Genomic DNA, 19297 nt, shown 5'->3' on the forward strand with positions numbered 1-19297 from the left:
TTCACAATGATAAATTGAATATACTCCGGACGCGGAGCCACAAGGCTACATAAATTAATGGTGTCATTAATGCCCTGTCTACTACCGAAAATACATATTTTATTTTTAGTTTTAAATTTACCTCCGTTCCCTTGGTGCGCAAAAACTGCTGCAACCGTATTTCTTGTAGAATTGTTCTACAATAATCCTATTCACAAATAAAATTAAAATTACACAAAAAACTTATTGTCTAATTCTATAAATGACTCACTTCTATTGTTTTTTTTTAATTCCACACAAACTCACGATTTTTATTAAAAAAAAACTCCGAAAATTTCTGGAATAGGAATTTCTAATTAAATCACAAAACTTTACTTGACTAAATATTATCTCACCAAAACAACTATTGAAATTTAACACTCCAAGAATCAACTGATTCGCTCGGCGGCTCAGAAGGAAAAGATCGAGTCGGTTTTGTTTCGTGAATTCGAAACCTATCGAATATTCTAGAATACTTTTTCCTGTCCTTTTTTCTTACTGCTTCCGGTTTCACGAATATTGTTCGTGACTTAATTCCCGCCGCGTCATTTTTTGAATATGGAGTCTACATCGATTTATCACTTAAGTCTGATTCCAATAGGTTGTCTACTACTAGGCGTTAAATCTACTTAAACTCTATTTGAAACGACTATGCTCGTTTCATCACTCCCTACTCTCCCCAAAAAAATATATGAAATATATTTTTTTTTAATAAATTCTTCAAAAGTTACTCTTAATCCAAATCCAACATTTAATCCTAAAAATTCAAACTAAATTATACCAAAATTTATCCAAACCCAAAACTAATAATAATTTAATCGAAGTTAAAAATATTAAATAAAACTAACCAACTACAACTAACTATTTACAAAATTTATTTACAACTCCATTTGGAAAACCCAAAATCATTATGATTTGAAACACATCACATTACTATGGATGTCATCTGCTGAGCTTTGGAAACACTAATAACCTTTTTCATGGTATCATTAAGTGTGCAAAATTGTATAACATAACCAAATCACCTCCAATTTACGAATTGGAAAACATTTACCAAATAAACCTCCAATTAATCAATTGGAATATCCTTATCCCAAATATAATATCCTGAAATTCATTTCGGAAAATACTATGTCCTTCCTTGTCGGAAAAGACAAATTTACCCTATTTCATAACTCCAATATACATATTGGAAAACATAAACCAATCGATGACGTAAGAGCATATACTGACAGTATACTGAGACTCAATTTCTCTCCAGTGTACTCAGACAACATGCCTACGCACATCCCCATAAAATCCAATTACACTCCATATGAACATATGGAAATTGGACCAAATCTCTACACAACACAAAGTGTTATACTCTCTCGCACTTACATCTCCGATACTATTACTTCAGCCATTGTTGTTTCCAAACAACCAGATGAGTGCAACCATTGTATGCTATGGTCGCGCACTCCTTTCTTCTGAATTTATTTTTCAGGTTTAGTGCTGAAATCAAGGATTCCAAAGGTAAGTATATGTTTTATTACGTTCTCTAAATCTATTTCTATTTCTGGTCCTATTTGTACTTTCCATTTTCCCTTATATTCAATTAATTCTTTCGTCCTCTAATTTCATATCAACTAACCCTATTGTTTATTCCCTCATAGGTCTTTGTACTCGGGTAAATGTTTTGTTTACTGTTGTTCTCATTGTTGGTCCTGTAATTCAATGCTTATATCTATGTTTTTTCCAGCATTAATATGAAAATGGACGGCCTACCCGGGGATTGGGTTCGAAGTAACAAAATTACAAACTTCCCCAAACAAACTTACGAAAATGTAATTGGAATGAATGGGTTACGCAATGGAACGTATGGAATTCGTAAGTATCTCAGAAATAAGTTTTTTTGTATCTTCCAATAAACGTTCATTCCTATGTTGTGTACATTTTTCCGCAGAGCGTATTTTCGTATTATGCTCTGTGCGCAACATAGTTTTTGTACATAGCTTGAAATTATAAAATTTTGCCGTTTTTTACGTGTTTTTGTCTTATGTTTTTTTTTCTTAATTTTATTGTTTATATACATAGCTTTCAATTTCCCATGATTTTTCCGATTTTTCGTATTTTTGGATTAAGCTGTTATGCTTAATATTGTTTTTCTACATAGCTTTCAATTATTCCTTTTGCAAAGCTACTCTCAAATTGTAAGCTTTGATCCAACAACGTGATATTTTCTTCTGCCTTTACTTTACTTTCCGGCGATTCCGATTCCCCGTTTTCTTCTCTATCACTCAAGTTCATCAAACTTCTCGCTTGCGTTTTATACGTCTCTATTAATTTCGAAATTCGTATTAGCGTCTCAAATTTCTGATCTTCTTGTGCCAAATCTATAGTTTCCGTTCTATTAATTCTTTCTCGCCAATGACGCAATTGCGAAATCCATTTCACCTGAACATTTTCTTTCAAACCTGCTTCGATTTTCTTCAATTTCCTATTTACCAAAGGTAATTCCTCTCCCATATTACTTTCTATATTCCATGTATTACTTCCTTTTTCCTCACTCTGAAAAATATTTCTCAATCGTTCTCTTTTCTGCTGTACTGATTCCTTGATATTCTGTTTTCTAATTCCCAACTCATATTCTACTTCGTTGTCGCTTAAATCATATGGATTTATTATCCAAATTTCACCTTCAGCCATAATGCTAAATTGATTCCCTTTCTTTTCTTTTCAGAAAGTCAACCCAAGCAGAATGTAATCGAAAAATAATTAAAATAACAATAAAAAGAAAAATGTCCCACTACCTAAAATTCAAAAACAAAATAAACCTTCACCACAATTTCCCGAATTCAATCTATTAATTTATCTACCTAATCGAATCAGACTTAAATTTTCTAAGTTCAAATTATTACTTACAACTAAAATTTCCTATATTTCAAATATTAAAACTACTTAATAAGAAATTAACCTAAACGTAGTTCACAGGGTCGTGAATTAACAGTTGGGCGCCAATGTAAGGGGGATCCTGCTCGGGTCTTCAAAATCTCCGACTTTCGCGCCAGAGGACCACGGCCCTCTGTCGGGATTCAAAGTTATGGTTGCCCGGACTAGCGTTTTCGCTTGGCCACGCGACAGTATCCACCTTCAATTGACTTTTCAACCAACTTACAACCGATCCGAAATTTTCGATTTCGGAAACAACCAAATCGACCAAATCAGTTAGATTAACTCACCAAAAATTAAGTGAAATTAAAAAAAAAAAAAAAAACTAATCCAGAAACTTTCCTTCTTTCAATCGTCTATTTTTTCCAAATTAACCCTAACTCCTAACGATGACGTCGCTCTTAGCCCTACTCTATGTGTATATCCTATCTCTATAATGGTTTTCCCTACTTGGAAGGGGTTTGTGTGCGCACACTTTTGTTTCAGGGTACTCACGAATCGAACGATGACGTTGCAGCACCGGTGATGGAACGATGGAGCAGCGTGATGTTTGCTGATGCGCTCGCACAGTGTTCCGCTCACCGACGTGAGTTTTCGGGAATCTCGCTGGCGTTGGCAGTCTTTTCCCTTGACTGAGGCAAAAACCACGGTGGAGTGTTGCCGCTTGTAGCGTACGGCAGCCGTGGGACCGAGCTTCCTCACCGATGACCAACGCACTCCAGAATGGCCTATAGTAGTACGCAACTACGAGGCGATAGGCCACTCCGGGGGATTCTACCGACGCACCGATTCACAATGATAAATTGAATATACTCCGGACGCGGAGCCACAAGGCTACATAAATTAATGGTGTCATTAATGCCCTGTCTACTACCGAAAATACATATTTTATTTTTAGTTTTAAATTTACCTCCGTTCCCTTGGTGCGCAAAAACTGCTGCAACCGTATTTCTTGTAGAATTGTTCTACAATAATCCTATTCACAAATAAAATTAAAATTACACAAAAAACCTATTGTCTAATTCTATAAATGACTCACTTCTATTGTTTTTTTTAATTCCACACAAACTCACGATTTTTATTAAAAAAAAACTCCGAAAATTTCTGGAATAGGAATTTCTGATTAAATCACAAAACTTTACTTGACTAAATATTATCTCACCAAAACAACTAATGAAATTTAACACTCCAAGAATCAACTGATTCGCTCGGCGGCTCAGAAGGAAAAGATCGAGTCGGTTTTGTTTCGTGAATTCGAAACCTATCGAATATTCTAGAATACTTTTTCCTGTCCTTTTTTCTTACTGCTTCCGGTTTCACGAATATTGTTCGTGACTTAATTCCCGCCGCGTCATTTTTTGAATATGGAGTCTACATCAATTTATCACTTAAGTCTGATTCCAATAGGTTGTCTACTACTAGGCGTTAAATCTACTTAAACTCTATTTGAAACGACTATGCTCGTTTCAGATTGCCCCGGACAAAAAATACAATGATCTAGTAAAAATAATAGCGGAGAAGGACCTCATCATCGCGAACATGGCCGCTTCAATTGAATCGCAGCGCACCGAGGCTGCCCAAAATGCAGCGACCATTAAGTCGTTGGTTGAAAGAGTAGATCAGATGGCCAACATTTTAGCGGCCATGGAACAGCGATTGATCCTGAGAGAGGGAGCAAATGCATCTCAACAAGAAGAGATTATCGTAGCTAGATCATTGTTGACCCGCACCAGTACCACTAATGCATCCGGAGCAACACGGCCCGTCCAAACAACTCCTCCGTCTTCGATGAACACACCGATCCCCTCTCCACCGACCAAAACACATTCAACAAATGAAACGGTCTCGGAAGAAGCAGAAAATGCAGCTGCCCACAACGATTTCATCTATTATCGATTCGATTCAGACACCGATTCCGACGATCAAACGGCAACATTTAAGGACATCACCTCGCCGCCCACGCCAGTATACCGTTCTTCTCAACCAAAAAATAACGTAGTCGCACCCGCCACGCCTTCGAAAAAACGAAAACCGGACTCCCAGCTCACTCAACCGCCAAAGGACATCCGCAAAAGACAGTTGGCCACAGACCAGCAGCCCACGTCGCCGCCAGACACCAGTCGGTCGAACCAGCGACCAGCTACCCCCTGGCATCCGACAGAAGCGAATAATTAAAAATGTATCCCACAATGCCTCACCTATATGTCACCCTTCTAATCTCGAGTTCACCGCGAGTAATCGGTTTCCCACATTACTAACCATAGATTTAAGAAAATTGTTCATATATATAGTGTTAAAAATATATTTAAGATTTCGGCTCCTTTAAACTTATGCAACTGAGCCTGTAAAAATAAACGAATTTATAAAAAATAAAAAAAATAAAAATGCCTCACCTGAACCAACACACATCCACACATGTCGCTCCACACCAAACTACTAGTCAGCTCTCCGGAAGGGATAGTCGGGGCCCCGCCGATGCGGCCGCTACAGCCCAACCGGAATCGTCGGACAACCTCCGGCATCCCATGCCGCGACCTGAGGATGATACGAGTAGCAGCGCCTTGGGTATACAGGGCCCCAGTAGTGCGGACGTTACACCCCCACCGGAACTACTGGACCACCTCTGCAGCTCAAGGACGAAGAACCAGATAAACGATGTAGAAAATCGGAACTCCGCGACAGCCCTCTGCAGCCGGGGCACCGTTAGTGCGGACGTTACAACCCCACCGGTACTGACGGATAACCCCCGGCGCCGGGGAAAAGTGGCTTCCGTTGTACGAGAAATCGGGACGCACAAGGGCAGAAATGCTCGTTCCCCGATGGACCACGCGGGAGTAGAAAGATATCTCGGGACGCACAAGGGCGGAAACGCTCGTTCCCCGATGGACCACGCGGGAACACAAAATCTCAGGACGCACAAGGGCGACAACGCCCGTTCCCTGAAGGACCACGTGGGAGTCGTATATGATCTCGGGACGCACAAGGGCGGAAACGCTTGTTCCCCGACGGACGGGATTTCTACGTCGTGCAACTGCATCGTTGAGACAGGGCCTGCTGTCATTGCTGTCGCCGAAGAACCAACCACCATAGTCGATTGCCCTAAAAAAGCCGAACTATTTTTTCCTTCCGTCGGGTCATGCGGGCGGCTTTCGGTCGGAACCATTCCACCCGGCCGCTGCCTCCCTCTGTCTCGTTCGGCATTACCATCCACAACAACCTCCGCCAAGGGCCAAGCCGCTGATTTTTTTTCCACCGTCAGGTCGGGGGGTCGGTCACTGGGAGATATCCGTCCTTACCTCTCTCGTTTGGCAACTCAGAGCGCGGGTGTTCCGTCCATGCCCGTCGAAGCCCAATCCAATGCTGCTATCTACGACACATGGAGACATAGACTTGGAGACTTTCTACCAGCTATAGCCGGGTCCTCCGGTTCCCTGTCAACAACGTCATCTTCACCTCCGTTGAGTTCCAGGGTATTTCCGAACACCCAGGGTGCTCCATCGAGTCTGGTATCTGACAACAGTTTGATTTCACCGAGTAATCACCACGTCATCAACCGCCAGCGAGGTCCAACAGTCACCAGATCAACAAACCAGGCCCTGCAGTGGAATGTCAATGGTCTGTATAACAACCTTGGAGAGCTGGAGATCCTAGACCGGGAACTGTGTCCTTTAGTCATCGCTCTTCAAGAAATAAACAGAGTGTCTCCAACGAACGTCCAGAAGATCCTCGGCGGTAAATACCAATGGTACACAAAGCTGGGCTCCGTATTACAACATTCCGTGGCTTTGGGCGTCAAGAAGAGCATCCCCCATAAGCGCAAGCAGATCAACACCGACCTACCGATAATTGCGGTCAGAATAGAATCTCCAATTCCGGTAGTTATTGTCTCCGTTTACCTACCATGTGGCAAGATCCCGGATTTGAGACACAAACTGCTAGAGGTGCTTGAGAGCTTGGAGGATCTTAAAATCGTTCTGGGGGACTTCAACGCTCACCACCACAACTGGGGGATGCAAGCAACGGACGTAAGGGGGAACATCATCGCTGATTTTTTCGAATCGTTGGAGCTCTCGGTCCTGAATGACGGTACCGACACCTTCTGTCGAAGTCGTAGCAGTTCAGCCATCGACATTTCCGCAGCCAGTATTGATTTGGTAGGTAAACTGAGGTGGAATAAAGCAGACGACCTACACGGAAGTGACCATTATCCGATATCAATTATCCTCAACGCACCGTCGCCTCAATCCACCCGAAGATCAAAGTGGATTTTCGACAAAGCTGACTGGGATTTCTACAGGACTTCCTCCAGCCACCTGATCGCCCGAGACAACCCGACCTCCATGCAGAAGCTCAACGAAATCATCATCGAGGTAGCAAAATCCGCCATCCCTAAAACAAAGCCCAACCCTGGAAAGAGAGCGCTGCACTGGTGGTCTGAGGACATCAAAAAAGAAATCAAGAAACGGAGGAAGTTCCTGCGTGCGACAAAACGAATCCGGCACGATGGTCCGGAGAAAGAAACGGCAATGAACAGATACCGAGCGCAGCACATAAGGGTGAGGCGAATAGTGAGACGGGCCAAACTAGACAGCTGGACCGGCTTCCTGGAATCCATCAACGAAAGTCAGTCCTCTGCGGACCTATGGAGACGTGTTAACGCGCTGAATGGGAAAAGAAGATTCCAAACCCCTATCCTGCAAGCGAATGGCACGACCTACAGCGATCCAGTCGACACCGCGAACATGCTAGGGGAATATTTTGCTGAACTGTCCTCGATTTCGGGATACGATTCCGAGTTCATCCGACAACAAAAAGCGGACACGAACTCAGTCGATCGATTCGTGGTTCCGAATGATCGGGTTGGAAAACCGTTCAACAAACCCTTCTCCGTCGAAGAACTCATCGTCGCTCTGCGCTCCACCAAAGGGGAGCGCAGGGTTATAAGATGATCAAGCAGCTGTCTCCGTTAGGTCAAACCACTCTCCTCGACATTTTTAATGATCTCTGGTTGAAGCACGACTTCCCAGCGGAATGGAGACATAGTATTGTGATCCCCATCCCCAAAGTCGGCCTGAACAGCTGCTCCGTGAAAGGATACCGACCAATATCCTTGACCTCCTGTACGTCCAAGACCCTAGAGAGGATGGCGAATCGACGGCTCGTCACCTACCTGACCGAAAACAAGAAGTTGGACTGCCGACAGTTTGCCTTTCGACCGGGGATGGGCACAAACACGTATTTCGCATCCCTTGGAGAGGTGGTAGCTGAGGCCAGAAAAAATCGACAGCATCTGGAGATGGTAGCCCTGGATCTAGAGAAGGCGTACAACCGAACCTGGATTCCATTAGTTCTTAAAACACTGGCTGACTGGGGGGTAGACGGCAACCTGCTGCACTTTGTTCAAAACTTCGCGACAAACCGGACCTTTGAGGTAAAAGTCGGGAACACCAGCTCCAGGCGTTTTCATGAAGAAACTGGTGTACCTCAAGGTTCCGTCTTAGCCGTCACCCTCTTCCTGATAGCGATGAACAGCCTGTTCCGGGTTATACCGAAGGGAGTATGCGTATTCACGTATGCGGACGACATCCTTTTGGTAGTGGTGGGGAACACGCACAGGGCACCACGCATCAAGATCCAGGCAGCTACCAATGCTATCGGTAAATGGGCTGTCGAACGAGGTTTTCGACTTTCGGCGCAAAAGAGTGGTCACATGGTGGTATGCAGTCACAAACACCAAGGTTGCAATTCGGGAGTCAAAATCTACAACGACCGCATTCCCCGCCGTAGAACGTTGAGAATCCTGGGAGTGGTGGTCGATTGCAACCTGAACTTCCAGCACCATTTCGACGAGCTGAAGAAAAGCTGTGCCACCCGGTTAAACCTCTTAAAAACCATCTCCAAACCTCACCGGAGTAACAACCGAACGATCCGTTTACGGGTGGCCAAAGCCATCATCAATAGCCGCCTCACCTACGGTCTCGAAGTGACATGCTTGGCCAGAGATAAACTCCTAAAAACTCTATCACCGATTTACAACAATGCACTACGGATTATCTCTGGTCTGCTACCATCAACACCAGCAGCCTCGGTATGCGCCGAAATAGGAGAACCTCCGTTTGACATTTTTGTGGACGCGGCGATAGTTTCCAGAACTGCGAGCTTTCTCGCTAAAACCAGCGGAGGTAAGGAGACACACCTGACTGTTTTAACGAACGAAATCTTGCAGCAGGTGACACACTCAAACCTCCCATCGATAGCTAAACAACTTTGGTTTGGGACTAACGACTGGAGGTTGCCGGTGGTCCAAGTGGATGATACAATCAGGAACAACTTTCGAGCTGGGGCAAGCTCTGTGGGTCTGGAGCAAACCTTTGTCGAACTTGTCTCAAGAAAATATCACAATTATGAAATTCGCTACACGGACGGTTCCAAAGGGATGCAAGGAGTTGGTTTCGGGGTAAGCGGTCATAATAACTCTCTTGTTTCCAGCAAGAAGCTCGTCGACATTTGCCAGGTTTTCTCGGCCGAAGCTGCCGGAATATTTGAAGCTGCCACTATACCGTCAAGCAAATCGATCCTGATAGTTACCGACTCGGCTAGCGTCATCGATGGCGTTGGCGCGGCTATAACTAGGCACCCATGGATACAAGCTATCAGGAGGTATCTGCTGCCGGATACAGTCCTCATGTGGGTCTCCGGACATAGTGGCATAGCCGGCAATGAAGCGGCCGACCGTTTTGCTGGAATCGGTCACCTTGGACAACTTTTGACGCGCAAAGTACCGCTAGACGACATCAGACTATGGATCGCCAACACATTCAAAACTTTTTGGGCGGAAAAATGGTCCGTTGAAGCGACGTTGTTCCTCCGGAGAATCAAAGGATCCATCACCAGATTCGAAGACGTCAAAACGATGAGAGAGCAACGAATCTTATCCAGGTTAAGAACCGGCCACTGCAACATGTCACACAACTTCAACAGAGGACCCTTTCATCCCCTTTGTGACTTGTGCGAGGTTCGCAATTCAGTCGAACACATCCTCTGTATTTGCCCAAACTATGAGAACCTCCGGAACTCACACGGGATCAGCGGGAGCATTCGAGATGTGCTTGGCGACGACCCTTCACAAACTACTGCACTGCTCTGTTTTTTGAAAGATGCCGATCTGTACTTTAAAATTTGACCAAAAAACTTGTGATTAAATCGAAGATCCTTGTTCCTTCCCCTTCGCGATAAGGGGAACAAGAACAGTCGGCATCTTCGAGTGGCGCGGATTCCCCATCTGTGGCCTGGGGCCATGGCAAGCGGACATCCTCGTCAAACCAGGGGGAAAAAAAGCTCAAATGCGTAGAAATTCTTGTGACGAAATCTGTTTTTGTTTTATTGTTTTATTGTTAATTGCTTGTCCGTATGTGCATGTAAAATGGATAGTAAGCGCACTTTGCGGCATGGTTTCGGCCGTTTTTACTGAGACGAACCAGCCCAGGAGGCTAAAAGTCTCAAAAATAAAGAAAAAAAAAAAGTCTGACATGCGGTACAATGTACAACTAAAGTATGTGTGTCATGCTATCGTGGTACCTGTACAACGCTGTACACGTACAGCGCTAGTACAGTTGTATGTCTGTCCATGGTATAACTAAACGTGTCGCATACAGGTCTGTCCAATTAGAAAAATGTCGCATTAAATGTAAATTACTGTACCTAAAATAGCAAAATACAGTACTTTTCGCGATACAAATCAAAACCTCAAAGTAAACTGACAATGTGATGGTGAGAGAGTGAATGAAAATTAACAACGTCTTAGGACTTTTTTATCATTGAACTCGGTCATTCTTTGCGCTAGCGAGCGGGGTCTAAGTTGTGTGTTTCTTCACACTCCGCTATAAAATTTGGAGAATGAGAAGATCTGGGAAAATCACAGGTGAAAAAAAATCACGTGTTAATTCAAGTTACAGTAGAATCCCGATTATCCACGAATAGTCGGGATGATGTTTAAATATAGAAACTATGTTTTATCAATACAGAAATAGATACAGATACAGATAATCGGGGTTCTACTGTCATAGTCTTATTTATCGAATAAAAACATTTGCTTGCAGATAATATAATTTGCATATATTTTCGCAATCTAAAATAATTTGGCATCCCTGAAACTGAAAGGATCAGTCTGTATTTGTGAAGCGAGTATTATGATGTGGTTTTGAGAAGGAAAAACGAGTTTTAAAGTGTAAATTATGAATGAAAATTAACTTTTCCAAATCAAATTAGTATTCTATGTGAATGCAAATCACTTTTTTTTGCAAGTGGTGAGAAAATCCCTTACAAAAATTGTATCTGAAACTGACGTTATATAATAATAATAAATTTTAGTAGGAATATCTGAAAATTCATAGAAAATAGGTTAAGTTAGAGTTAGGACTACGCGCTTCAACTAATTAAATAATACCAAGTAGATATTTACATTCAAATTTTACCAATTGAAAATTGCCTTTTAGCCTTCTAATCTGATGGAGAATAGTTTGGATCCCAAACACGAATGTCGCCACTAGCCATCGCGGATATTTTCGTTGTCTCGGGTTGAGGGCGATATTGACCGTGTAAGGGGCAAAATATTGATTGAGGTTAGATCGGATGTCGAAAGCCTAGCTGTCACGATATTGAAGACACTTATTGTCAGTCAGTTTGATCGTGTAAGGTGCCCATTAGGTATGACAAAAAAACAAAGTTACTAATGGTATGAAGTAAAATCTACGAATCTCTGGTAGGAACGTTCATTGCGTCTGACATCGCTTTTACGAAATTTTGGTAATATTTACAAAACATTTGTATATTTTACCAATGTTTTGGCTACTAAAGATTTGGTAGCTGCTTTTACTAAACTATTTCTCCAGTGTAAGCATAAGGATGATTTTTCATGTCACTTCACCTATTTTGAATTGCACCTTGATTAGGTGTAAAATATTTATTTTGACAACATGGCAGTATTCATGAGTAGTGATCCCCGATTTTTGAAATTAATCGTTCATCAGCTAATCGAATAGTTTTCAGCAGTTCGTTATTCGATACGATTAATCGACCCAAATAATCGATTAATCGATTAATCGCAATACTGAGAGAAATAATCCGTCAGACTAATATTTCTCATTTGCTAGAAAGCCATATGGAATCAAAAATATGTTAATTCCACCTGAAAATCAATTATTATCCTTTACGCTCCCCTAAAGTCGTAAAGAATGCTCAATTCGCGTTGACGGCATTGAGCTTCGTTTATGAACTTAAGGGAGCGTTAAAGATAATGATTGATTTTCAGGATAATGTGCGATTCACATAGCACGTTACGGAGAAGAACGTCTACGTTCCGTCAACGTCTCCACCAATTCACACATGCAGTCAATGCTTCCACCAGCACCGTCACGTCAAATGCTAAACGAATGATTTATTTAATTTTATTCATGGTGTCGCCACCTACAACAATTTTAAATTGCAATGCCCTCTTTCAAATCAGCATGCCTAGAATCAGTTCTAAATTTTAAAAAATTCAATGAATGATTCTCATTGAATTTTTCAAAATTCAATTCAATTATTTAAATGCTTATACCCCGTAGTCCGACCCTTATGCAATAATAATAATAAATAGAATAATTCTTTCAACTAGTCGCGAATGATTTTCACTCCGAAATTTGGAACTAAAGCCGGGTTCAGACGGTGCGAGTAAGCATACGAGTCGGTCTAGTCAGTTACTGCAGTGGAGCTACTCACACCGTGTGAACACATCATGCCAGTTAGTGTCATGTGTAATCCGGCGTGCGAGCTACTTCAAAGTTTTTTGAATTTACTTGCACTCGCATCCCTCAAAACGTCAAAAACAGAATTTAGCGTTCGAATCATGGATGCCAAATATAAAGAAATGTCTCTATTTTTAAGATATTTTAAAATATGCGAAGATATTTAAAGACTTGAGAATTATTGGAAAAACAAATAAAACCCTCATAGTTTCTAAATGAAATCGTTGTTATTTCGTTTTGCACGCTGGCGGGGCACGCTTTCTTTTTGAGATAGTTTTCTTGAGAATCTCTAATATAGAATCATTATCAGGCACAATTTTCATTCAAAATTCACTCATAACTTGCAAAAAAAAGTATTGTTCTAAGAAACAGAATACTTACTCGATTTAAAAAAGTACATTTTCATTCATTATTTTAATTTTTGATGAATATTTATTCCAACTGCAAATCTACTATCATTTTCATTTCACAAATTGGTATACGAAGCTGCTGGCAAGGCGAAATAAATAAAATTTAAAAAAATCTTTCAGACTGCCATTTATAGCATCACATACCTCCGGAATTATCTTAGCTATGGATGCTTTCGAGATTCTAAAAAAATATCAATAACAATCTGAACGATATTCCAGAAAAAAGGCACATCAATGTCATTTCTAATTTCACTCTTGCAGGTACAGCATCCCTCATGAGTGTATCTTGGCGTTGTATTTGTGGAGCAATTAAACCCAATAGTTTTTCCACCTGTTCAGGTGTTATTCTCAACACTGCTTTGTAATCTCGGGGATCCTCATCGCAGAGTTCCTTCAATATTGTATTTGTTGTTCCTTTTCTTTGCATCCAATTCCTGGCCCGAATCCCTTTTTTCTTTCTGTTTTTTCGGATAGTACCTTCAGTTCAAAGAAATTCAGCACAAAGTATGTATTTTTAATCACGATCAGCTTCTGTTTCGCTATAAAATTGTGTAATGATACATTCAACTGAAAACCTAAGAAGAAAACTGCCAATAGAGAAATAGATTTCGGATCAATCATCTGACAAATTCGGACCTGATTGCTGTTTCTGACTATTTGATGGACTTTTGAAAAATCGCCTGGCATCCCTGGTAAACCCGTGCCGTCATATCTAGTTTCTCGCCAACAGCTCACACTGTGTGAACGGACAAGGCGAATAAACCAATTGTCAAGCGAGTTCACCGGGTCAGTAGCTGCTCATTGACAAGTCAGCTACTAGCAACGTATAAATGGGCCTTAAGAGATATGTTGGCATAAAAAGTACAGTAAGTTACTTGTAAAGCGATATGCTGAGGCGCCACTCAGTGTCGCATTGGAGTCGGTTTTGACCAGTAATAGGACCTTTGCGACTGGTGGCGACTTTCAATGTGGGGCCCTCAATGTTTACAAAAATGTCCAACTAGAGGTAAAAATGTCTAATTAAACGTGTTGCATCACAGATCTGTTCAATTAGCTTAATGTCGATGTAGATGTAAATTACTTTACAATCAAATCAAAACAAAAGCCGAGACACAAAGCCCAGACAAAAACCAAACGAGCCGTCCGTCTCCGTCATTATTCTTTTGTATAAACCCTGCCGGTCGTTTTCGTTGAACGTATGCTGACGGGTCGTTACGTTGCTGGTGTATGTGAATGTTTTCATGAGAATTGCATGGTAGAATCATTGACGTATCGTGACGTGACGGGACGTGAACGTGACGTGTATGTTGTATGTGAATCGCACTTAAAACTGCAACGGCCGTACGTTTTTTTCTCTCAGCGTTTGGATCGATTAATCGACGTAAATTATTCGTTCGCTTCGATTATTGGTTGTGCAGTATTCGTTCGATTAATAATCGATTTCTGTAGGAAGTATTCGATTAATCGATTAATCGAACGATTATCGGGGATCACTATTCATGAGCCGGTGATTTTATTGTATTTTGAATACAATTTGGTTGCAGAAAAAATAGTTACAATGAAAGTGTTTTGTTGTTTTCTTATAATAAGATTACTTTCTGCATTTTTTCTACACATAACTGATTGTGATGAAACTTATAATTATTGGGAGCCGCTACATTATTTGACCCAAGGGAAAGGTAATTGATTAAATAAATAAACATTGGCAAAGTACATTCTAATATTTATCGTAAACTATTGCAGGACTTCAAACATGGGAGTATAGTCCAGAGTATGGGTTGCGGTCATATTTCTATTTATTATTACATGCGGTTCCATCGTTCTTACTGAAAACAATTCTCGATGTTGATGCAATTATTGCTTTTTATGCTACACGCTGTATGTTAGCAGTAATATGCTCCGTAATGGAAACAATTCTTTTCAAGTAAGTAAAAAAAGTAAAGGGTTTCTACCGATATAACCAAGGATGGAAAACAAGGGAGCATGATGAGATTTACGATTAATCGCAAACTGCACAGATCGTAATCTGTGCAAACTGCGACTAACTATTAATCCTCTCCCATCATAACCAAATGATTTTCTCTTGGTAACTCTGAGTTGACCAAAACATTGCTAGACTGAAACTAGTCCGAATAATTGAGTTACTCTCCTTCCTCGTTCTGTTTACAACTCCTAACAAGAATTTGCTCCATGGGAATGAATACCTCTATGACGTACGCTTTACGATTCTCGCTCTCTCACCTGCCGAAAATGCAATTGGCAACCATTTCGCTAGTTCACACAATCTTGGCCAGAACATTACAAGTCCATTTGAAGCTTCGGCGAATGATACTGGAAGGGCTATTGACAATATCCATTCTGTACCTCAAGGGAATGAAATCATCTCGACTGCAGAAGTTATCTCGGTTATACGCTCGTTGAAGAATATGAAGGCCCCCGGCTACGACAGTATATTAACATTGAGTTGAAACATCTTAGTAACAACTTATATGAAATTATGACTTCTATCTTCAACAGATGTCTATCACTTGGCTACTTCCCCTCGAGTTGGAAGTTGGCAAAAGTGATCCCAATACTAAAACCCGGAAAAGATCCTTCTTCTTCAAAGAGCTATCCACCAATTAGCCTTCTCCCAGCATTTTCGAAAGTATTCGAAAAAATTATATTAACGTGCATTCTTGCTTTTGCAGATGAGCACAATATATTTTTGGATGAGCAGTTTGGATTCCGAAAAGGTCACTCTACAATTCACCAGCTTCGTAGAGTATACAATATAATCAGACGAAACAAGCAAAGACACAAGACATATTGTTTCCCCACAAGAACACTCCAAAGCTTGTTCCTCCTCAAAATATGACAGTCAGTCTTAATGGCAATAGCATTGAATGGTCTTCAGAAGTAGTGTATCTGGGTCTAACTTTCGATCGAAAGCTTACCCTCAGAGCACACATTGACAAAACAGACACAAGATGCAACATTTTAATCAGGTCATTGTATCCCCTGATCAATAGATACTCTCGATTATCTCTAACGAATAAACTTGCAGTATACAAACAAATAATATTTCCAGTTATCGCATATGCGATGCCCGTTTGGGAGTGCTGTGCTCCAACACACAAATTAAAACTTCAACGCATACAAAACAAAATTCTTCGTATGATTCTAAACTCTCCACCCAGCACGCGAAATTCGGAGATACATCAGCTGGCCGGGATTAAAACCTTGGATGAAATTATCAATAGTAATTGTATGAAATTTGAACAGAGTTGCGCTCTCTCAATACACGGAATAATACAAAATCTGTATGATTATGCTACCTGACTTTCTAGTCATTACCTTTCAAGGTAACGGCTTTGGGATTAGGGTAGATATATTTATTTCCAGTTAGATAAGTAGTTTAAGTTGGGACAATGTAAATAATTTGGGGATGGTATCTTATAAGTTAGATTTAAGTATTAAAAAAAGGTAAAAAACTAGAAAAGTTTAGGCATAATTTTACAATAGGAATATGAAACAAACGGATAATGTGTATGATGAAAATCTTTACAGAACATGACATTGCAATTTAAAGATGTAGAACCCTAGGTTGATCACTTGAAATGTAGTATTATATTATAATGTAAACCAAATTAAGAAATAAAAAGAATTTAAGTGAAAAAAAAGACAAAAAAAACAGGAAGTGGGTTATATCTATGGTATAACCGCAAGGGTGACGTAGGACTATCGTTGATTTAGAGATCATTTGCATGAAGTTGAATCTGAATTCATTCTGAATGAATTAATATTTGGAGAACTTCGAAAACGAGAGCGTTACGTTGGAGGCACAAGGTTTTATGCATCCAATATTGGATACGGAAATATCCTACTGATGGGGAAGAATAATCTTCAGAAGCTATCCTGTTGATTACGATTGATTGAAAAATCACAAAACCTAATGTATTTGGTCACAGTGTTACATGGATAGAAAACATTAAAATAAACACTTTCATATGAATGTAATTTTAAATTCCCAGAGGAACTGGCAGATTATTTTCAGTAACGATTAGATATTTCCACATTTTCCTCGATACTGGAAGCCCACCATTGGTTAATGCTAACTCGATAACCATCTGTTAATAGCACTTGATTGAAACATATTTGGTCACAGTGTTACATGGATAGAAAACATTCAAATAAACTCTTTCACATGAATGTATTTTTAAATTCCTAGAGGAACTGGCAGATTATTTTCCGGATCTTTCTCGATCCAAACGGAAAGAATTCCGTGCGTGTATGTGTGTGTGTGTGTAGCGGCTGCTTCGAGATCTTCCCGGGGAACCGTTTGTAGCATCACTCTCCTCCTGATGGATTCCCTTCTGGCCTAAGGTGCACAAACAGGCTCTTGGTGACACCGTTCATCCGCGCTTTCATGATAAATGAAGAGCTTCACCACAACAGCGACAACATGCTCCAATCGCTGTTCAATTAGAACTGAGTGGATTTCCGAGCGGCGCTCGCTTAATACCGATTGGTGATTTCAATAGCCTATTTTGAAAGCAAATTTAAGACTATTGAAACAAGTTTTTGGATCAGAAAGTAACAAGTATAGAACGCGTAGACATTTTATCTTTCGAATGAAGTGTTTATCATACCATTTCGTTCAGTTGTTTAGGAGCTATTAACACTCAAAATCTCGGTCTCCGGCGTAACGCTTTCGTTTTCGAAACTTTGATTTTACACCCCGGTATAGAAATGAAAGACGTAGTCCTACGTCAAAAGTTCTCGCTCTCTCGTCCGGGCGTTCAATTTTCCTCTCCGAGCGCGTTTACTTCGATGAAACTATGTGAGGAAAAAATTTGTTACAGCAGATAGGACGACATTGATGTTTAATGTTCCACACAGGGATTTCTCAGGTGGTGTTTAAATTCATCTACAAGAGACTACAAATAGTAATCCCTCTCAAATCACTAATTTTATGAGTTAATGTAAATGCGTTAATGGCCAAGGCTATTACGATATCGAACACGTGGTCTTGCAAGATATATTTTTCCGCCAGCCCAAATACAGAACACTCCTTTCGGGCCCGAGTAAACTTGTGGCTAGAAAAGACCTTAATCACCTTGAATTAATCAAAAACATAAATTAGCGCAAATATGTCAACATGTGTTTTTTTGTGTAAGCACGTAAATATTTACTCATAACATTTTAGGATTGTGGAACTCTACATAATTTGTATGCAGATAGACTATCCACAATTTGTGGGGGAATACTCATACAACTCAAATAGGTAATGATTATCTGCTATCACAAAACTGAGAAATTTTTTGACGTTTTGTTTTACTACTGATTCATTCAAAAAAAAAAAGCTTTATTTTAAAATGTTTTCTTATCCTGAGACTGGCTCACCATATTGCACTGCTACTAAAACCGTAGGCTAACCTCAAGGATATTTTTTTATCCATTTTCGGCGAATAATCAATAGAGTACCGTGTTATGAAACATCAGAACAATGGCAAAAACAACATCACGATCATAAGGTGTTGGTTCGGTTATTCCATCTGATCATGTTTAGGAAGGTTATCGACCTCCAAAGGATAAATTTATCTTGGGAACATTAAATTGATGTTCATGATTTCCAGTCGGACGTTTATCCGCTCTGATAATAATTGTGTGGTCCTCACAAAGCATATATTCCAATGCCGTCAGTTCACTTAAATTCTTTGCATACTGTTTGATGATTAGGTAGGATGTTGATAATCATTTTCTGCGATACCGATTGTTCCAATAGTATTTATTCGACAATATGGAGATTGAATACCTGAAATTAACTAGATTCAACCAAAAAAAAATAGTTTCCTGTACAATTTACTGTCAGAAAAGCACATGTTTTTCAATCATGGCAGCTTGAAATCTTCTCGATACAGTTTTATGGGCCTACCACAAGGCTCCTGCCTAAGCCCCCTCTTGTACAGTTTTTACGTCAATGATATAGATAATTGTCTAACTAGAGACTGCACGCTGAGACAACTTGCAGACGATGGAGTTATTTCCATCACGGGTACTAATCCCGCCGTTCTGCAAAAATCCTTGCAAGATACCCTGAACAATCTGTTCACGTGGGCTCTCAAGCTGGGTATCAAATTCTCTACGGAGAAAACCGAAATGGTCGTTTTT

The 19297-nt window shown here is 40.5% G+C and overlaps 3 protein-coding genes and 1 long non-coding RNA gene across 12 annotated transcripts in view; 3 read left to right on the forward strand and 1 right to left on the reverse strand.

The window, feature by feature from the left end:
* The first annotated feature begins 1178 nt into the window (after positions 1-1178).
* On the forward strand, positions 1179-3946 carry LOC129778661 (uncharacterized). Its single transcript, XR_008743475.1, has 3 exons — positions 1179-1533; positions 1760-1887; positions 2741-3946. It is a non-coding gene; the product is annotated as an uncharacterized LOC129778661 (long non-coding RNA).
* A 484-nt stretch (positions 3947-4430) lies between these two features.
* On the reverse strand, positions 4431-6235 carry LOC129778725 (uncharacterized). Its single transcript, XM_055785802.1, has 2 exons — positions 5343-6235; positions 4431-5147 (listed from the first exon to the last, which is right to left on the reverse strand). The coding sequence occupies exon 1, from the start codon at positions 6110-6112 to the stop codon at positions 5390-5392; it is 723 nt and encodes a 240-aa protein (XP_055641777.1). The 5' UTR covers positions 6113-6235; the 3' UTR covers positions 4431-5147; positions 5343-5389.
* A 1659-nt stretch (positions 6236-7894) lies between these two features.
* On the forward strand, positions 7895-10132 carry LOC129773805 (uncharacterized). The gene has a single exon (XM_055777458.1). It carries the CDS (start codon positions 7895-7897, stop codon positions 10130-10132), a length of 2238 nt encoding a protein of 745 aa, XP_055633433.1.
* A 4045-nt stretch (positions 10133-14177) lies between these two features.
* The window catches only part of LOC129775543 (alpha-1,2-mannosyltransferase ALG9), a 64877-nt gene continuing 59757 nt past the window's right edge, over positions 14178-19297 (forward strand). For 2 of the 9 annotated variants that reach the window (XR_008742978.1, XM_055780390.1), the window contains exons 1-2: positions 14192-14823; positions 14888-15068. Coding sequence is in view for 8 of the 9 variants with exons in the window: in XM_055780390.1 (XP_055636365.1) it covers positions 14343-14823; positions 14888-15068 (662 nt within the window). In the remaining variant the exon portion in view is untranslated. Of the gene's footprint in view, positions 14824-14887; positions 15069-19297 lie in introns of all 9 variants that reach the window. The other 7 variants (XM_055780389.1, XM_055780395.1, XM_055780392.1 and 4 more) reach the window with 6 other exon arrangements.

This window comes from Toxorhynchites rutilus, chromosome 3 (assembly GCF_029784135.1).
Source record: "Toxorhynchites rutilus septentrionalis strain SRP chromosome 3, ASM2978413v1, whole genome shotgun sequence".
NCBI classification, from domain to species: Eukaryota; Metazoa; Arthropoda; class Insecta; order Diptera; family Culicidae; genus Toxorhynchites; species Toxorhynchites rutilus.